Raw genomic sequence first — 20,293 nt, forward strand, 5'->3', positions numbered from 1 at the left:
ATTATAGGATGTAAATAAAAGAGACTAGGAGAATAAAGGTTGAGTGGTTGAGGAGAGGAAGAATAATAGTACTGAGAATGGACCCCTGGTCTAAGATTTTTGGGTGGGCCCCTGGTGTCCCAGTCCGACACTGCAGCTATAGGTATGTTCTCCCCACTTTCTCCTTTCTTCCCCTCTTTTTTAAAATAGTTTTTATTTAATGCTTTAACCATTACAACAAAAAAAAACAGGTTATGTGAGAAGAGAAAAATAGAACAGAGAGAAGTAAAGCCTTTTCCCCCCTCTTTATTGTGCACTCACTTTCTTTTTTCATTTTCTGTGTATTATTTTCAGTGGGTTTCTCTGACAAATCCTATGTATTTATGGGGCATTTAAAGGCCAACTAAACCACAGCAATCAGAACCGAATTCACGTTGACTGGTATCTGCCTATTTTATTAACCCAGAATTAGGTCGCTATTTAGCGGGTTTTTACCTTGTATTTCAATGTATTTACCCAAAGACACAAGTCCAAGTCACGTACAGAGACTTTTCCATTATCAAGTTTATTTTGTTAAATTAGTATTTATATACTCTGCCTTTATTCTTTGCCTTTACAATATACAAAGGAGAATTTGGGGAGGGGAGCATTCACCCAGGGGTGGGGTGGAGGGTTCTGTGCAATGCTGTGAGACATATAGGGATAGTATGGCAACTCACACACACACACACAGATATATATATACACTGGGGATATCTTGCATTTCATATATTACAAGTATCACTTCTGATTCTCATTTCACTGTTCTCTCAGTTTAGAGAACAAATGATGGTTTCAACTTATGTATCCCTCAAAGAGTAACAGGACACAGAACAAGGTACTGGGATCTAGGGATGTAGCGAACTGCCGAGTATGTGTTCGCGAACGCCGTTCGCGAACACCGGCAAAAAATGCGAACAGTTCGCGAACTTCGAACATCCGAAAATCGTTCGATTCGAACGATCGAATTTTCGTTCGAATCGAACGATTTTCGTTCGAATCGAACGATCGAAGCCATTCGATCGAATGATTTCATTCAATCCAATGGCTTCGATCGTTCGATTCGAACGAAAATCGTTCGATTTTAGCGATCGAATGGTCGAATGATTTTGACGCGAAGGCCTATTGGTGAACGTCGCGCGACGTTCGCGAACTTGCGGCGGACGCGAACAGTCGAAGTTCGCGCGAACTAGTTCGCCGGCGAACAGTTCGCTACATCCCTACTGGGATCCATTATATCCAATTACAATGTACAATTTGGGTTCACGTAAATTAAAAGTTTTTACTGTATATATTGGCTGTTTATATTGGTTGCCCCCCCCCCCCTTAGGGGGCCATGAAACATTTTAATTTTAAGGACACAATTGTAGCCTTTGGAATGCCCACAGATGGAAGCAGGTGATTGCTCTTTTCCATTAAGACATTTCATATTTTTATTGCTGTTGAGATCTTAAAGCCATTACAGTCTGCGTCTCGTGGCAGGAAAGTGTTCAGTTGAGGGATCAGTCAAATAGCCATAGGGAAAAATGGGGAAGCAGGTTCATAATTGCAGTGATAGTTCATTGTAGACAATGGCTGGCTGGACATGCACTAAGTGCTACTCCACAGAGACTCACCATTGGTAAGTAGAATAGTCCCATTCAGTGGAATGTTGGTGACTGGTGAGAAGCTTGGAGCTGAGTCATTTCCTATATACAAGTCCTTAGAAAATCTCTCTTTCCCCCACCACATTATTTGGTCCTTTTCTTCTGAACGTGTATGTTCTGGTGGGCTGAGGTTGATAAATTGTGGGGGCCCCAAGACGGGGAACTGCAATAAATCCCTAGGGTTATACTGTAAGCCATTATAATTTTATTGCACATTATAAACTCATTTGTGCTCTAATAAAATCAAAGTTAGAGGGATGCTGGGAAACATTGGACAGAGCTTTTCTTGTTATGATTGGTTGCTTGCAAGCAGCGGCACTGAACAACACTTTGACTGGTAGCCTGGCAGTGCTGTGGGCTTCATTGGGCTTCAGTGCATTCTACCCCCTGCCATACAGGTCTCCTCTGGGGAGGTTTCTAGTTGGGCTAATGGCTACATATCCAGTAACTAGAAATAAAATGCAGGCGGCACAAGTCTTGACTATACATTTCCACTGATTAGTGCCCATCAGCTGGTTACAAGACTGCACCTACAGTATAATTGCATATTTCTCCTTAAAAAATTGGATATAAGCAATTATTATTTCCTTTTAACAAGGAAGGATAGCTTAAAAAAGGAACATTTCAGTTGAGTAACTTTGTTTGTCCCTTCAGTGTCCCCTATTGGCAGTCCCTTGGCACAAGCCCCTATTGATCCCATCTCCCTGCCTTTGTTGGTACGCTAATGTGACTCCAAGGACTGTGCCTTCCTGGGGTAAGAGGCAGTGGAGCCACCCTGCTTAAGGTACTACAAGAAGGAGAAGATATTGGGAGAAATTAAATGTAAGTGTAGATCCATTAGAGCTGTCAGTAGAAGATGTTATATTATCCAAACCCATCCTCAGACCTCCCTGATCCCCAGAGATGGTACAAAGGCTGGGGGGGGGGGGGTGGTGCTTGAGCCAGTGCCACATCTCAGTTCTCCATGAAGCCCAATCACTTGAGGGATCCAATGCTCTTGTGTTTGGTACAGGAATGTACAATGTCCATGGCTGTACAAATATATGCATGAGTAGAAGTCTATATCTCCATATCCACTGGCCTGATGTCTCCCGTCTTGTGCTCCTTCACCCACAGTTCCCTGTCTTTGCCCGGGTCCACTTTCTGGAGTAGTTGATCCACTGGTTCTACCGTCTGCAGAAGAAAGGGTGATAAGCAAAGGTAACCAACTGTAAAACACCCAGGATCCCATTCTCCTGATCGGCTAAAGGAATGCTGGCTGTAGTGGTCACCCAAATGTTCTCTTACTTTTAACATGTACTAAATCTTTTAAATGTAGAATAGTTGGAAGAGCACCACAGCTGATGTCACCAAAAATGCCATATTGCACACCAATTATCCTGCACATTGTTTGCCCGTGGGAAGTGGCCATTGGATAATGTGCACTGCTCAAAGAAGAATTTGCAATTGTCGTGCTGACTACTCGACTGAAATCTTTTTATACACATACATGCTGTCCTTTAGCTTGTAGTTATATTTTGCATATATTTGGGCTACACATATAGCTAATGTGCTTCCCCTGTATATGTACCCACCCTTGATTTGTAGATGAGACACTTACCCCTTGGTTGAACATGTCAGTTTCGTGCCGTAGCTGTGTGTACTGGCACAGGTGCTGACGGATGATCTCGACCCGTTCCACTTCCAGTCTCTCAAGCTCCTGCAAAGGGCCCATTAATAGCATGAGTTATACTGTATACACAGCACAGGAATCTATAGCCATGAGACTTGGACTTTGAATATACACTGTATATATGTCAGGGCATTCATGCAAGGCATTCTGGGAGTTCTGGGTGAGGATTTACTTTCTGGCTGTCAAATTATTGTTTTTCCCTTGTATTTTACAGGAATGGTTATATTAAACACTCAAGTATGAATGGGTCAAGTGATAGGTGACATCATCAAGAACTGTTTATAAATAGGGATGTAGCGAACTGTTCGCCGGCGAACTAGTTCGCGCGAACTTCGACTGTTCGCGTCCGCCGCAAGTTCGCAAACGTCGCGCGACGTTCGCCAATAGGCGTTCGCGTCAAAATCGTTCGACCATTCGATCACTAAAATCGAACGATTTTCGTTCGAATCGAACGATCGAAGCCATTGGATTGAATGAAATCATGCGATCGAATGGCTTCGATCGTTCGATTCGAACGAAAATCGTTCGATCGAACGATTAAAATCCTTCGATCGTTCGAATCGAACGATTTTCGGATGTTCGAAGTTCGCGAACTGTTCACATTTTTTGCCGGTGTTCGCGAACGGCGTTCGCGAACACATACTCGGCAGTTCGCTACATCCCTATTTATGAAGATATATTTTATTCATGTCTATTATGTATTAAAGGAGGGTATGCATTAAAGGGCATGTAAAGTCTAAAATAGAATAAGGTTAGAAATGCTGTATTTTGTATACTAAATATAAACATGAACTTACTGCACCACAAGCCTAATCAAACAAATAATTTATACTTTCAAAGTTGGCTACAGGGGGTCACCATCTTGTAACTTTGTTAAACATCTTTGCAAGACTAAGACTGTGCACATGCTCAGTGTGGTCTGGGCTGCTTAGGGATCATCATAAACAAAGCTGCTTGAGTTCTGCATGGCTGGGAAGTAAGGCAGGGGCTCCCCCTGCTGTTCATAAGTATGATTGTTTCCCTGCTCAGCAGTTAGGGACCGTCTGACAATTCCTATCCACAGCAGTAAACAAAGGGAGAATTTCACTGCATACAGTCAGGTTTCTTATAAAAATGGTACACCTTTTTTAATTAAAGTATATTGGAGATAGGTTTCTTTTTCATTAAAGAAAGTAAAAATGGGATTTTATTTTTTTGCCTTTACATGCCCTTTAAATGTAATATTTAGGATCGCGTACTCTGGTTAGCCATCTACTCAGATTTGGAACTTCATCTAATATGTTGCTAGGGTCCTGCAGACCATATCAACTGGGCATTGGTTTTAATAACAGACTGAGAGACTGCCTGGATACAGCACATTGTACACTAAGTGGAAATACTCCTTAAATGGGAGAAACGTGAGCCAATACTAGTATAGGGGGAGCAGACCTTACAGCTGTATGGGGTGCCAGGAATCCCTAACACCCTGCACACAGCAAACAATCCATGTATTAGACTTTGCCCATGGGCCCAAAGGTATCAAGTTAAGCCCTTGGCCAATACCGTAGGTAACTGCAGAGCAATAGCAACTTACCAGGGTCGTTGTAACCATTTCTTCAAACCACTTGGACTGCGCTTGGTTGTACAGATCCATACAACGCATCAGGTCATCTCCTACAAGTGAAAAGTATCGGTCAGTTTCCAGAATTTAATTTTCATCTGCAGACTAACGCTGTTGTTATGATTAAGGGTTGATTAGGCAAGCAAGAAGCTTTATGAAAACAGTTTTACTTCATTTGCATCCTGATTTGTCCCCTGATATCACATGGTTTAACATACAGATCTTTTCATTAAAATGAGAAGAGTAAAATAAGGTATTTGTCCAGCAATGGGAGCAAGATTCTAATAAATAATTGCGGTAATGCTGTTTATGTGATTGTAGCCTCAAATATTGCCACTAGGGGGCAGCAGATTCATATTCTTAACATGCAGGTTATTTGTACTCTATAGAATGACTGTATGATGTGATGCATATGTTAATGCATGAATACTTTCCCTAGCCCGGTGTGCATCTGTTTGTCAGGGCAGATGTCCTTATGTTCCCTCATATGACCCCACAAGTATGGCGTCTCCTCCCTCTATTAGCCACTGGCTACTGACCTGCTTGCGTTGACTTTCTCCGGGCCTTCTTAATGTCTTCCTCTGTCTTGTTGCTGAGTTTGATCTCCAGCTGTTGGGTCTTTACATCAAGGTCTTTCTGTCTCTCGGCTAAGGCTTTCCTGGCCTGCAGGGAGCAACTCATATTCTCATTTGGCTTGTACTATTTCATACACAATCCCAGAGAAAAACTCATTGCGGTCCCTACAGAACTTATAGAAACTTATGGGCACTCCAGGAAGATGATGCAGTGTTACAACCCAGTCATTGCTTTGTGTTGGGGAAGGTCCTGATATCCATAATTATAAATTAATGTTTGGCAGAAAATATCAAGTCTCATATTCCTGTGTCTGTCATGACATACAGATCCATATGCAGAGATATGAGATATCTGAGATATGAGACTTTCTGCCCAACAATAATTTACTCTCTGTTGTAAGGAATGTTTATTGTATGTGATGAGAAGTGTCTGTGTATCATTTGAAAAAAGTGAGTAGACTTGGGTTAAACAGGGAATTAACCTTTCTCTGGCTAAATTAATAAACACCCTGTCCCTGTACTGATCCAGGAACAGAGCTCACATTCCCTGTTTTCAGATCTTGGGCTGTTCTCTTTCCCATCGCCAGACAGTACACACTGCTGGGTAAGTGAAGCCATGGTCAGACAGGAACCTCCTGTCTTTGCCATGAATTTCGCAAATCCCTGCGAAACTGGCGAAAAATAGATGAAACACTGATTTTGACAATTCATCAAAATTGATTATCAAAATTGTCATCAAATTGTTGTCGGCATCAATTCCTATTGTCGCCTGCATCGATTCCGTCTCCGGTGTCAAAAAACTTTCACTGACTCATAATATACGGTACATATTAGGGATGCACCGAATCCAGGATTCGGTTCGGGATTCGGCCTTTTTTTTAGCAGGATTTGGATTCGGCCGAATCCTTCTGCCTGGCCGAACCGAATCCAAATCCTAATTTGCATATGCAAATTAGGGGTGGGGAGGTAAATCGCATGACTTTTTGTCACAAAACAAGGAAGTAAAATTTTTTCCCCTTCCAACCCGGTTTGGTATTCGGCCGAATCTTTCATGAAGGATTCGGGGGTTCGGCCGAATCCAAAATAGTGGATTCGGTGCATCCCTAGTATATATAGAATATAAATGTCACAATATAAGGCTGATTAGTAATTAATACAGATAATTACTACATGGCAGCTCAGAAACCAGTGCAACTAGCATCAGAATTTAATAATCAGTCCTGTAGCATCAGCTGATATTACAAGTTTATCTCATTTTCTGCTTGATCATTTGCGACGACCCCAAAGCTTAGCTTCTCAACAGCTGCTGAGAGCCCACTGAGCATGTGAGTGTCGCAGACACTTTGCAAGATAGTGACCTCCCTGTGACAAGTTTGAAGTTTGAAACTTTAGGCTGTGCAATATATAGTTCAGTATATAAAATATGGCATTTTAGCCACATTCATTTTAGTTCTCCTTTAAGGAAAGGATAAAAGCCATACTATACTACAACTGCCAATAGCTATGACAACTGTAAGGATGCTGGGAGTTATAGATGAGCAATAAACAGAGACACACTGGTGACTGGTGTACAGAAGGGTATAGATGTCATTACACAAAATACTGGGGGGTGGTGAGGGGCAACAGCTCCTTCAGATTAATAAGACTTTTACCCTTATATACAGAATATGTGGCCTCCAGGAGACCACCTTCTGCCCATTCTGGTGTCCTGTTATATCAGGAGCCCTGCCCTGCAACTGCTAAACGCTATGTGTCTCATCCCCAACCTTAGTAATGAGATCCCATAAGTACTGGGTTTGCTCACCTTCTCCACTGCGGCGTTTCGACTGGCCAGCTGCTTGCGCAGGTCGGAAATATGATGGTCAAACTTCTTCATATCCTTCTTGAAGTTCTCTCGAAAGTTAAGTAGAGGCTTCTCCACCTCACTCTGTAACTGTTGATCATCAAATGACATTGATTTGTACTTGGAATGGGTCAGCCAAATGATTGTAATTAAAAATACAAAGAAAGGCAGCAAAGTGAATGAAGGGGATGAGGGACTTTTTGTGACACCACTGAGGGATATAAAAGTCCCAAAAGTCAAAATGAGTTTCGGCTATAGACACTGAGGGTCCTACTGTGCCAGAACAACCAGTTGAACAGCCTCTCTTACAGGTCCTACAGGTGATCACCAACCAGAACCTGCTGGTTAGAACAAGTATGGCTCAAACAACTCATGGTGGTTGTCCATTGTTGCCACAGACCTAGGGACATGAAATTAAGCAGTGAGATGTGGCAGCTGTCAAACATGCTGCTGTTTTTAGGGACAGAGGTCCCTGCAGGCCCTATGAAGTGTATATATCATGTTCCTTATCCTTTTAAGGGGAAATAAAGGCTAATACAATGAGGGTTGCTAAAATGTTGGACATTTGCCAATGAGTTTATAGCCAGTACAGTACTGTGGGAAGATTGATCACACTAAATAAAGGGAGGTTTTTATCTAAACAAGGGAAATCGATCAAGAAGAGAGAATATTGTGAATCATAGCTCTGTACCTAAGTAAGTACTGGTTGTAGATGGTACTGATGGCCATAGGTAAGAGAGCAGTCCAGGAGCAGGAAGTACAGTGAATCAGAGCTCTGTACCTGGCTAATTATTGGGGCATATTGGATTCACTTACCCATGGGGGGTGTACTGTCTGACCATGGGAAACAGAGCAGCCCAGGAACAGAACATACAGAGAATCAGTGCACTGTGGGTAAGGTATGGGGTCACTTTATGAGGGAGATCTTTCTAATGTGGCTATTCCAAGGGGCTAACCCAGGGGGCTAACCAAAAGGCAGATTGGTATCTACAAGTAGACCTTTAGCTGGTGATCAGTAGAACTCAAGATACTGTCAACAAACAGCTTGTCTCTATTGCCCTCCTGTTTCATGCTTTTCATTCAGATATTTATAACGTTAATTATGCACCGAATCCACTATTTTGGATTCGGCTGAACCTTTGCGAAAGATTTGGCTGAATACCGAACCGAATCCAAATCCTACTTTGCATATGCAAATTATGATTCGGATTTGGTTCGGCCGGGCAGATAGATTTGGCCGAAACCTGCTGTAAAAGGGCAAATCCTGAACCGAATCCTGGATTCAGTGCATCCCTAAAGGTTACATAAGAAATTGTTGTTTGGTAAGTATAGAAACATACATCTTCCCAAAATCAATATTTAAGTAATAGAACAGAATGCTAACAATGTTTTTATGGATGTAGATCATAATGGGACAACATCACTAAAAGTAGACCTTCTTTAGTAAAGTATGGGCACTCCAGGGCTAACCCTTCAAAATCTGTTCTTTTTATAGCTATTTGTATGTGCAGACAGTTGGGATGAGATACCCAAGATGGAAAGGCGAATATATTTTCATAACCCAAATTACCATAAAATGAAGCAACAAAAACACAATAGGACTTAATTCCCAGAAAGCCAAATGATGATGTACTTAATCGATAATATTGGATATAGTTAAAATGGCAATGTTTATTAGTGAAGTATGCCAACACATGTAATTAAAAACACATTCAATAAGACTCTTGTAAAAGGAGGGGCCCCTCCCTGCTGTGGCACAAGCAAATGTATAATAAAATAATAATATTGTTACAATAACTGTGAATAGTAGCAGCTGTTGCTGTATTGAACTGAAATATTAACCAAAAGTTAATATAATGTCAAGAAAGTATTGCCACTCCTTCTTGTAAGCTTATATTAATGTTAAAAGAGTTTCATAGATAGTGCAGACCAATCGTATTTGTACCATTGTAATTAAACTTGCTTCCTCGAGGATGAGTATTCAATATAAATCACAAATAATATCTTGTATACCAGAATTAGTCTCCTATTTGTAAAACAGCTCCCATTTTGGGGCTTATATTGTTATCCAAAATACTGTAGTATGAGATCAGGGTGTTGCTCATATCCTTAGGTGCAGGGATTTGCTAGTGTGTGAGTTATAGTTTAGTGCTTAGCAGCATATTAGATAAGAACAATGCACGTGGTGCCAATACTTGTCCACCATCTCAGGTGTGATGTAGATAAACTCAACATTTGGTGCCAACTGTTCCATACACCAATATAGGTTCCATTAAGACCTCTGTCCAATTGCATCCAACGAGCAACATATTTCTCAAATTCACCCAGTGTATCCTGGGGAGAGACTGTTACTAGGGGACTTCTGATCAGAGAGGGGCCCCTTCTCTTATAGGCGTCTTCACTTCTCTTTGGCTTTCTAGGAATTAAGTTGTTTTGTGTTTTCTGCTTCATATTCATAAGCAATGACACCCTTGATTATTGCCAATTATATCTCAGTTATTATTGCTCAGCAATTTTTGTTATTTTAGTATAACCCAAATTACATACAGGGGACTACATATGGATTGTATGATTTTTATCTATACAGCAGTGCCACATGGCAGCGCCATTCTAATATAAAATACCACAAGACAGGATAGAATGTTCTGTACCTTAGAGGAAAACTTAAGGTGAACTTCTGCTTCATCTGCCAGACTCTTCTTCACTTGGGCCCATGCCTCTCCCAGGGTTCTGCCAGAAAAAGACATTATTATAGCAATTGTTTCTATATGAATCCTTCAGTGTCTAATTGGACACAGGGGAGCTGCTTCTATAGGGCAAGGTGAGATTTTTGCCTCAGGCTACAGCATCCCACAAGTACCCAGGGGCAACAAAATGCCACTCCTGGCAACTTTATGAGCCAAAATTAGGTTTTGTAAGTCAGAAATGTGGCTATTCAAGTGTAGAGAGTGCAAACTGGAGTGAAGCTCCCTCTTGACCTGTGCCAAAGCCCTGAAAGGTAAGCACAGGAGGCAGCATCTGAATGTCTCAGGGAGGCCAGGGACCCAGAATCAGCCCGGACTTACATATATATATATATATATATATATATATATATATATATATATATATATATATATATATATATATATATATATATATATATATATATATATCTATCTATCTATATATATCTATAATAGGACAATGTCAATAATGTCATGTTTAGCAAAAGTGTGAAAAAATATCTGCAATATTTTCCACCCTGCATGTACCTACCGGTGCAACATAATAGAAGGGGCTAAGAGCTCTGCATCAGTTACCCAATTCCAATGTTATCTGGGAGAACCAATTCGAGGAGTAGCTACCAATAACCAATAAACAGTAGTGGCAGGGTCAGGACTGGACTGGCCAATCAATGTACTGAAGATGAGCCTTGCCACAGGTGGGCCTAAGCCTAAAGGAATCCTATTATCTTATCCTTATTTTACTTATGGACCAATATAAACACCTGACACAGATTGGCACTGACATTTTGCATTATAGCTCCCCTTTAAACTCAAGGCATGAACTGATACTTTATGTCCTTGGGATGCTGAGCCATAGGTACTGGTCTATGAATTGTGGAGACACAGCTCATGAATAAGAGTGCAAGCATATGATGTGGAGCCAGGATAATTAAGATAAGGAAATCAGGAGGGTAATTAAATATTCATAAGCCTGTGGGTAACTCATAATGCCCATTCCCTCCTTTGTGCCCAGACAATTAACCAATCTGATTTACAAAGCTTCTTTAAGGGAAGAATTCTGCTGTGTAGTCTCTCTCTGACCTGCTCTTGTACAGAAAGCAATTATTCTGCTCATTCTGCTCATTCTACAAAGACACTGAGTAAGGGAAGTAATGCACGTGTAGGGTGAATGGAATGTAACAGAAACATTGACTCTTTCTGCCTCTCCCAAGTGAGAGGGACCCAAAATCTGTGTGGGCAAAGTAAATACAGAGATTTGCTACTATCATTAACAACATTCATACTAGTCTGCTGTGGGAGAAACAGGACACGACATCCTTAATCCGCTTGGGGAGACTTACCCTTCCTCCTGACAGGCCAAGGGACTTTGAGAGAGTTTTGCCAGGTTTTTTGCATATTCTTCTTCAATCCTTATTCTGTGGGTAGAAAAGAGGGACTCACTGTCAGCGCTGGGCTGTTCCTGCTGAATTGCATTAGTACAGGGAAATACCTATGCTGCTATAGTTTTATAGTACCTCTCGGTACAGGTTATGAGCAAACTTAGGGGGCTGCTCCTGCTGAATTGTGCTTAGTACAGGGGAATACCTATGTTGCCATAGTTTTAAGGTGTCTCTCTTTACAGGCTATGTGAAAACGTAGGGGGCTGTTCCTGCTGAATTGTGCTTAGTACATGGGAATACCTTTGCTGGCATAGTTTTATGGTATCTCTCTGCACAAGATGTGAGCAAACTTAGAGTGTTGTTTCTGCTGAATTGTGCTTAGTACAGGAATAGGGTTATCTCTGCTGCCATAGTTTTTGGTTCTTAAAAGCTGACACTCCCCTTCTGGGAAACAGACTGGAGATGCTTCATTACTATTGCCAAGAGATTCCTATGCCTACTGTTCTTAATTATTACAGGATCTCCTGGATGTGCTGGTAATAACTGCTGCAGTCTGGACAACCAGAGGTAGTTACACAAGCATGCAGTCCCCTGTCCAATTAAGGTTTTTTTTTTCTCCATTTATTACCAAACTATTAGGTAAAAGACAAGTTAAGCAGGCTGATCCAATTCAGAGACCTTATGTGTTGGACAGGCGGGTGTCGACAGCCATCAATAGCAGCTTTATATGAATGTGTATGTGTATATATATATATATATATATATATATATATATATATATATATATATATATATATATATATATATATATATATATATATATATATATATATATATATATATTATATATATATATATATATATATATATATATATATATATATATATATATATATATATATATATATATACTGTATATATATATATGTATATGTTATTTTTGAGTTTGGTTACTCTTTATATCAGTAAAAGTCTCACTTTAATTCCAAGTTGTCTAGTTCATTCCATTCTCCTGACGTCTAAATTTCCATATAAATCTCATTGAACCTGTTTTTAAGGAACTCATTGCCAGCGCAGCAGACTGATCCCTCGGGTGCTGCTTCTGTTCCCAGAAAGTCGCCTCATTTACCTTTCACGGATAAATTCGGCCATTTCCTTCTGCATTTGTTTGCCCTTAAGCTGCTTCTGGAGGAGGTCTTCAAACCCAGTCACAGTGTTGTTCCCTTGCGCATCTCTCTTATCCGCCTAAAAGTGAAACACAGAGATTCACATTTCATGTGGCCACAAAGGGAAACATCTCGTTGGTCTAGAATTTGTATCATTGGCCTTTAATTCCTCTCTATAATTAAAGGAAATGTTTATCATCCTGGTTCTTATTTCCCTGCAACTCGCTGGAAAGTCATGCGCAATACAAATGATTCGTACACCGGGCGGGGGGTTAATATCATCCTCAGTGGGCTTTGCCTTTGTCTTATTCCCATCATTTTATTTTAGTTTAGATTCGGAAGGATAATAATCCAAGGGGCCATTACTGTGAGTGAATAAAAGGTAATGAGGCCCCAGTGTGTTACTGAGCATGAAGCTTGTACATTGAATCAGAAGGAGGGAAATGGCGACAAGCTGCCTGTTTCTAATATGAAATTTTACTGCCTGTTTCTAAAATGAAATTTGCTTTCTTAGCAAAAAGTCAGAAATATAAAAAGGGAAATGGATAAGGAACATTGCATGGGGAATAAGCGTTAGGTATTTCTGGGTTGGGATTGGGCTGGAGCCAGGGAAAACCAGGATTAGAAAACCCCCTTTCAGTGTTGGACTGGCCCAACGTGATACCAGGAAAACCAGTGGGCCCAGGTGTTAGTGGGTCCTCTTGCATCTAACCATTTGGCCTATTTCATGGTCATTCCCTATTTTTTTATGGGAAAAAAAATATTAAAAAATTAAATATAAAAGCGTGTTGGGGCAAAGTAAAACGCTTTAAAATAAATAGCAAATGGCAACGCTTCTTTCTGATTTTTTGATCAGTCCATAGGAGAATTGGGGGAGAGGGACAGGGAGACATGGATGCCCCAAATTTTTACCTGTGCGAGGATGGGAGCACATTAAACCTAATTTTTTGAAGGAACATTCCTTAATGTAATACAATGAATAAACCTATTCTATTTTCTTACTACTGAAATTAGCTTTAGTGTGTCATACAAATAGTAAATCCTTGGTAACATGACACAGTGGGATGTACAGTTGGTAGCCCCATGAGACACTTACCCAGAAATAGTCACAGTAACTCCACTCCCCGGGCTTCAAAAGCTGCTGTTCTGGCATCGTGTCGGGGTGGGGGAACGTTACACAGTTTATCTGGAAGGAAACAGCATTATTTAGCCTTTATTTGTTAAATTTACAAATCTATAAATACTGTATGTAACAAAAAGGTGACATGGGGGGCCCCATCTGATCAGTCAAATCACCATTGCAGGGGAGTAGTGCTGGGAATGTGATTATTGTATATGACTAGTATACACTGCTGCTCTAGTTTGCAGCTTGGAAGGGATATTTGTCATATTGTTTTACTCAGCAAGCAAAACCTGTGCAGATTTTTTCCTATGTCCTACAAATGATCATAAATGCAATCTTCAGACCTGCTACTAAATCATTCGATTAAATAAAGTATTAAAAGAACAAATCAGACAATGTTCTGGCCATGACAGCAATCGTACGAAAGTTCTGTCAAAGATACTCTAACTTGTCTGAACCTAATTACAGATCGCAATGGTACAGGATGATATACACGAAGTCCAAAAATCATATGAACCTTTGTTTTGTATGACTTATGCCATATAAGGACCTATTTGATTGAAAACTGACCTATTCGAACAAAAAAAAGTTCGACTTAATTTCGGTTGGTCTTTTTGAATTCGAATTTCTATATTTTTTCAATTTGAAATTCGAACCTTGATAAATATGCCCCTAAATCTTTGCTTCTATGGCCAAAGAGCCCCAATGCTGGTAACGCTGCAACTAATATTGCTTAAAATTAATGACCAGTGTTTTTCCGTTTCTTGTGTTCCCCAGACCAAACTATTCACCTTCCCCACCTCACTAGCAGAATGGTTTATCTCTCCCAGCACCTTCTGCTGCCACAAAAAATGACAACTGAATCTGGATAAAACCAATTCATCAATACGAAGGTCTTGGTGTGTTCTGTTATTTACTTCCAACAAATGGAGGCATTAGACCATTTGCATGCAGTGCTGAAACATTGTCACCAATAAATAATATGCTTTAGTTTATTTCCTTCCCTCCTTTGACAAAGAAAGATAAGAACTAGGATGATCTGTATTGCTGGGGGTACATGGACTTGGCAGTAATTGTAAATCAGCTTTGTGTTTTTTCTCATCCCTCTATAATAAATTTTATGTATTGTAACAGATTCCTGGTGCCCCTATGATGCAAAAATTGAAGCACATGGCACTTATTCATTGAGCCTCATATCAGCAGCCTAAAACTGCAAATATCCCAGCAACGCCTAAAAACAACAAATTAATGTAAATTGAAAAATTTATCAGAGGAACACTCTGTTTCCATCAATTCTTTTTTTGAGGTTTAAATCCCTTTTAAAAAGGAGAAGACATGGGTCTCCGTCAACCATAATGAGTGTAGGAAGGAGTGTCATGGGACCCAAGCCTCTCCAGAGTCAAGCACCTTAGTACCTGCTCAGGGTGAGCATTAAGACAAGGGCTTTCCTGAGCTTTTAGACACCCCCAATTCACCAAGGGGTGTTAATTTGTTAAGCACCTGCCACTGAGACTAATTATTAACCTGAAACCCTAGTCTGGCTCCTGGCTACTTTGTGCCATATTGTTGTCCTCTCATGGAAGGTCTCCAATGGCAGCATGATCCGATCATTAGCAATTTACTGAATCACACTGATCTGGATCCAACTGGACAAGATCCTTTGATCTAGCTGTGTATGCCCAGATTTTGTCTATGGGAAAACCTAGAGCCATTGAAAGCAGTAGTTCCCCCCCCCCCTTGAGTGTCTAGTAGAATTTACTGATAAACCTGCACCGCACCGTGTCAAGCCTTGACTGAGAGCTTACAATGTCGGTTTCTATGGCAACTGAGCAGAAACGGCTGGGGGGGCACTTACTCGATTAATAACTCTAACTGCTCATGAGGAAGGATAGGAGCTAGTGATATCAATCCTTTCCCTGCTGGAGAGAGGTGCAGGATCGAGGAGCTTCACGCTGGGCACAATGCGGCATGGGAAAGCATTATTCTGGCTCTATTAACCCCAGCCAATGCTGTCTGTATCTCCCCAAGAGAACTTGCAATCTAGTGCCACTAGGAATTATTAAACTGTATAGCAGTCCCCTGTAGAGGAAATCAGGGGTGTATAGGACATTGACACCCGTGGACGGGGGCCATAGCCTGTGGGTCAGGACAAAGGGATGGGCATAAGAGAATTTTTTATCTTGTATGTTTAATAATTTAGTTCAGACTGTATACACCAACTGCTGTTTATTCCCAGCAGGGCCCCCAGGGGCTACTCCAGCTAAATTTACAGATGTAAGAACAAGATCACTTGGCGGGTCTCATGCACAGATGTGCTCAGCACCGAGGGCACAGTTAGTCCCAGAACATGTGTAATATATTAATAATCCCTGTATTAGGCTGTAATGAGTTTATCTGTATCTATATATGGGAATAGCAATTGCCATAGTTTTTACCTTAAATAATGCTGGAAGAGAGTATAGTTTACAGTACTGGGGATCGACCCCCTTTTGGCTAGGGCCAGATGATGGAGAATCCACGAAGTGGAGAATCCGCTACCCTGCTGCTCCTCTTGTATTCGGAAGACAGGACATAAATGTAAAATGCTGCATTTCGGCATCAAAATCTGCTGCATCTGCCTATACCCCAGTGGAGACCATGCTTCTGGGTCCCGGCAGAGCAGCAGCAGAGGAGCAGATCCACATTTGTCTGTCCCTAGTCTTTGGGGCCACTGTGACTGGCTGCAGGGTCCAACTAGCCCACTGGATCACCAGGAGAAATCCTGGATGCCCTCACTGCACCTAACCTACTGCCTGCCCAGGATCTGTGGGGCGGACGGGTACAGTTGCTTGTGGACAGGCATTTGCAGTGCTGGTGACTGGAGGTATGCTGGAGGGGGGAGAGGTATGTGATGGGGGGTCCTTGGCGATAGAGGTGGGGAGCCCAAGTGGTGAAGTTTCCAGTGGGCCCAGATATGCGTATCAGTCCTACGCAGGGACGCTGCTGGTATGAGGCCATTTGAGCAACTCTCCTCAGGAGGCAGCAGCCTGCAAGTTACTGGGTAGCAAAAAAAGCCGCACTAGCGATGCAGCCCCCCCCCCCTACACCCACTTTGGTGCTGGAAATGGTACTAAAATACTCTTTTCCCCACTGGTGCACAAAGCCCCCACTATGGATGAGGGAACCAATAGTATTTGATTAAGAATATTCCCACATTGTGTGCTGTACCCCCCACAACAGGAGCCCATACACTTCCAGTGGGAACATTTTTTTTAGGCGCCTATGGATGTTTAACCGTGCCCATTTTGTGGCCACACCCCCTAATTACCATGCCCATATTACAAAAATTGTCAGGTTGTGAAAGTTTTAACGGGTTTCTGGGACTTTTAGGGCCATGTTTTATGTGTTATATAGCAATGAGCGAATCTGTCCTGTTTCGCTTTGCAGAAAAATTTGCCAAACGGCGAAATTTCGCGAAACACATTGAAGTCAATGGGCGTTTTACGCGCAACAATTTTTCTCGCTCCAAATGTATTATTCAATGGCTGTTTTTTCTCATGGCGCTTTTTCATCCTAATGCATTAAAGTCAATGGGCTTTTTTTCTTAAGGCGACCTTTTTTTGTCCTAATGCATTAAAGTCAATGGGTCTTTTTCTTATGGTGATTTTTTTCTCCAAATGCATTATAGTCAATGGCCATTTTTTCTTATGGGTGTTTTTCGATGCGAATTTTCGCAACAGTTTTGCGAAAAAAATTTGCACCTTAAAATTCGAAATGTGGTCGAGAATCCATGGCTTGCGAATAAATTCGCTCATCACTAGTATTATAACAGTTTTATAACAGTTTTGCTAATGAAGCTGAAAGATAACTTTTAGTATGATGTAGAGAGTGATATTCTGAGACAATTTGCAATTTGTTGAAGGTTATTGAAGGTTTTTGAGTTATTTAGCTTTTTACTCAACAGCTCTTCAATTTGCACCTTAACCAATCTGGTAACTAGGGTCCAAATTACCCTAGCAACCATGCATTGATTTGAAAAAGAGACTGGAATATGAATAGGAGAGTAACAATAACAATACATTTGTAGCCTTACAGAGAATTTGTTTTTTAGAAGGGAGTCAGCGACGCCCATTTGAAAGCTGCAAAGAGTCAGAACATAAAGGCAAATAACTATAAAACTATAAAAAATAAATAATGAAAACCAATTGAAGTTGCTTAGAATTGTCTATACTATAACATAATAAAAGTTACCTTAATGGTGAACCACCTCTTTAATTACAGGTAAGTTTCAGAAAAGTTGTATCTATTTCTGGCATCAGTGCAGGAGATAAAAGAGAAACTCAGGACTTTTTAATAAAATATCCGGGACTGCTGACTGAGCTGTCATAATCGGGACTGTCTGGCAGAAAATAGGACAGTTGGGAGGTATCAAATATCCATTTAAACAAAGCAAGGTGCATGCAATTAGTAGTAGCCAAATTGTAACCTGCATTAAAGAGGTGTCCACATTTACTTCATATAGACATATTTACCCACACCAATATGGGACTTAGCCTCTAAAAGCTGGATACCGCAATTCCCCTTGCCGCGCTGTGCCTCGACAGCTGTTTCGCCGCTACCTGCGGCTTTGTCTTCGCTCCAGCACACGAGTGAAATGGCGTGCGTGCATGTGCAGAAGCGCATTTGCGCGAAAGATACCTGCGGCAATCGGGGAGGGACGGGACTGGACACGGGGTAGACGACAGAGCAGGTACGTGCCTGGCGCCCCCCCAGTTTTGCGCCCTAGGCATGTGCCTACTCTGCCTACCACTAGTTCCGGCCCTGGTGCCATTGGGTAATCCTAAATAGAAAATTGCCATTTTAAAAAATTAGGGCCAGCCCCTGGGATCGTATGATTCACGGTGAGCACAAACAAACCAAACAAACCATACTTGTTAGGTCACATGAGCCAATTAACAGACAGAGAATTCTGTGTTTTGCTTCCACACTTCATCACAAAATGGTGCAATAGAGATGCAAGAGAAGTAAAATGGCAATATTTACTTAAATATATACACCAGTTTGGTAAGATTCTTTAATATGCCACTTAATTTGATATAAACTATCTGTTGCTTAAGTATTCATTTGGGAGTATAGTTTTCCTTTAAGTCAAGGGTGCTAAAATGTTTGTGCAATAAGTCTTCCCTACTGAATCCCCAATTCCCCCCTCCCAATGGTCTTTAAAGAGGAACCCACCTAAAGGCTGTTTATATGAAAGCAACTTCCTTATTCCCACTTAATCCTCATTCTCACTTTATATTTATGTGTAAATGTCATCACTTTTGTCACTGTCTGTCTGTTGCTTTCTGTTCTTTGTACCCCTGACCAGTGACTCCTGAAGCAGTTTTGAGTGGAGTTCATCTTTTAGTGCTTTCCTTGAGCCACATGAACCATAATATTGGGCATCTTGAGCCAATCTTACTCATAGTTACTTAGGGCAGTTGTTCTGTCTCCTGCTCAGCACCAACACTGGATCATAGCCAGACTTCGCTGAGCCATTTTACAGTCAATACCTTCATAAGGCCATGTGCTCAGTGCTGCACATATAAATCACTTCCAACTTACTTTTCTGTAACCGACACAGTCTTGAAGCCGTGCCCTCTCTCTGCTTACAGGGCACTAATCTTACAGGCTGATCCCTTATACAAGCAGCTGGCAAATAGCAGAGGACCTTTTTACCCATAAAGTGGATCACCGTACCAGAGGCCACCCCTTTAGACTAGAAGAAAAGAACTTTCATTTGAAGCAACGTAGGGGGTTCTTCACAGTCAGGACAGTGAGGTTGTGGAATGCACTGCCGGGTGATGATGTGATGGCTGATTCAGTTAATGCCTTTAAGAATGGCTTGGATGATTTTTTGGACAGACATAATATCAAAGGCTATTCTGATACTAAGCTCTATAGTTAGTATAGGTATGGGTATATAGAATTTAATTAAAAGTAGGGAGGGGTGTGTGTATGGATGCTGGGTTTTCATTTGGAGGGGTTGAACTTGCTGTTTGTTTCAGTTTATTGTATAAATGATATGAAAAGCATGGTTATGTCAAGAAATATTTAAACTTTTAATTTTTAATCGTGTTACCACTATTTTAAATGATATATGAATAATAAGTATCAATCACTAATGGAATTTGAATGCACCTGTATTTTGAGCACTGATGTCAGTCACTGTTGCTATTTAAGTCTAGAGTCATGTTATATTCACTGACTGTGAGGAAGTGCCGGTGGATCCGGCAAGAAACGCGTAAGTCAGCGTGCACACCCACCGCCTAAACCCTTACCTGTGTGTATGATGAAATAAAGCCTGAATTTTGCATCTAACGCTGTTGTCCGAGTGATGTCCAGGATCTGCGCCGAAAACACGAGAGTGTGATGAATTTTGTAGTGGATACCGGCACGAAGTAACCGGCGTCTCGTAAAGGCTGCGACTGGATAGACACAGCTGATCCGGGTGAGCTCCGATGCGAACCGCATCTATTTCTTTTTCTGTTGAACTTGATGGACTTTGTATTTTTTCAACCTGA

The 20,293-nt window shown here is 41.2% G+C and overlaps 1 protein-coding gene across 2 annotated transcripts in view; it reads right to left on the reverse strand.

Moving 5' to 3' along the window:
• Nucleotides 1-1,308: 1,308 nt before the first annotated feature.
• gas7.S (growth arrest specific 7 S homeolog) overlaps nucleotides 1,309-20,293 on the reverse strand; it is a 103,667-nt gene continuing 84,682 nt past the window's right edge. For both annotated transcript variants that reach the window (XM_018238592.2, XM_018238593.2), the window contains exons 6-14: nucleotides 13,725-13,814; nucleotides 12,592-12,707; nucleotides 11,424-11,498; nucleotides 10,006-10,084; nucleotides 7,316-7,444; nucleotides 5,476-5,599; nucleotides 4,910-4,989; nucleotides 3,265-3,363; nucleotides 1,309-2,837 (exon numbers count right to left, since the gene is read on the reverse strand). In XM_018238592.2, the coding sequence (XP_018094081.1) occupies nucleotides 2,724-2,837; nucleotides 3,265-3,363; nucleotides 4,910-4,989; nucleotides 5,476-5,599; nucleotides 7,316-7,444; nucleotides 10,006-10,084; nucleotides 11,424-11,498; nucleotides 12,592-12,707; nucleotides 13,725-13,814 (906 nt within the window). In that variant the 3' untranslated portion in view covers nucleotides 1,309-2,723. The remainder of the gene's footprint in view (nucleotides 2,838-3,264; nucleotides 3,364-4,909; nucleotides 4,990-5,475; nucleotides 5,600-7,315; nucleotides 7,445-10,005; nucleotides 10,085-11,423; nucleotides 11,499-12,591; nucleotides 12,708-13,724; nucleotides 13,815-20,293) is intronic.

The sequence above is a fragment of the Xenopus laevis genome, chromosome 9_10S, assembly GCF_017654675.1.
Source record: "Xenopus laevis strain J_2021 chromosome 9_10S, Xenopus_laevis_v10.1, whole genome shotgun sequence".
NCBI lineage: Eukaryota > Metazoa > Chordata > Amphibia > Anura > Pipidae > Xenopus > Xenopus laevis.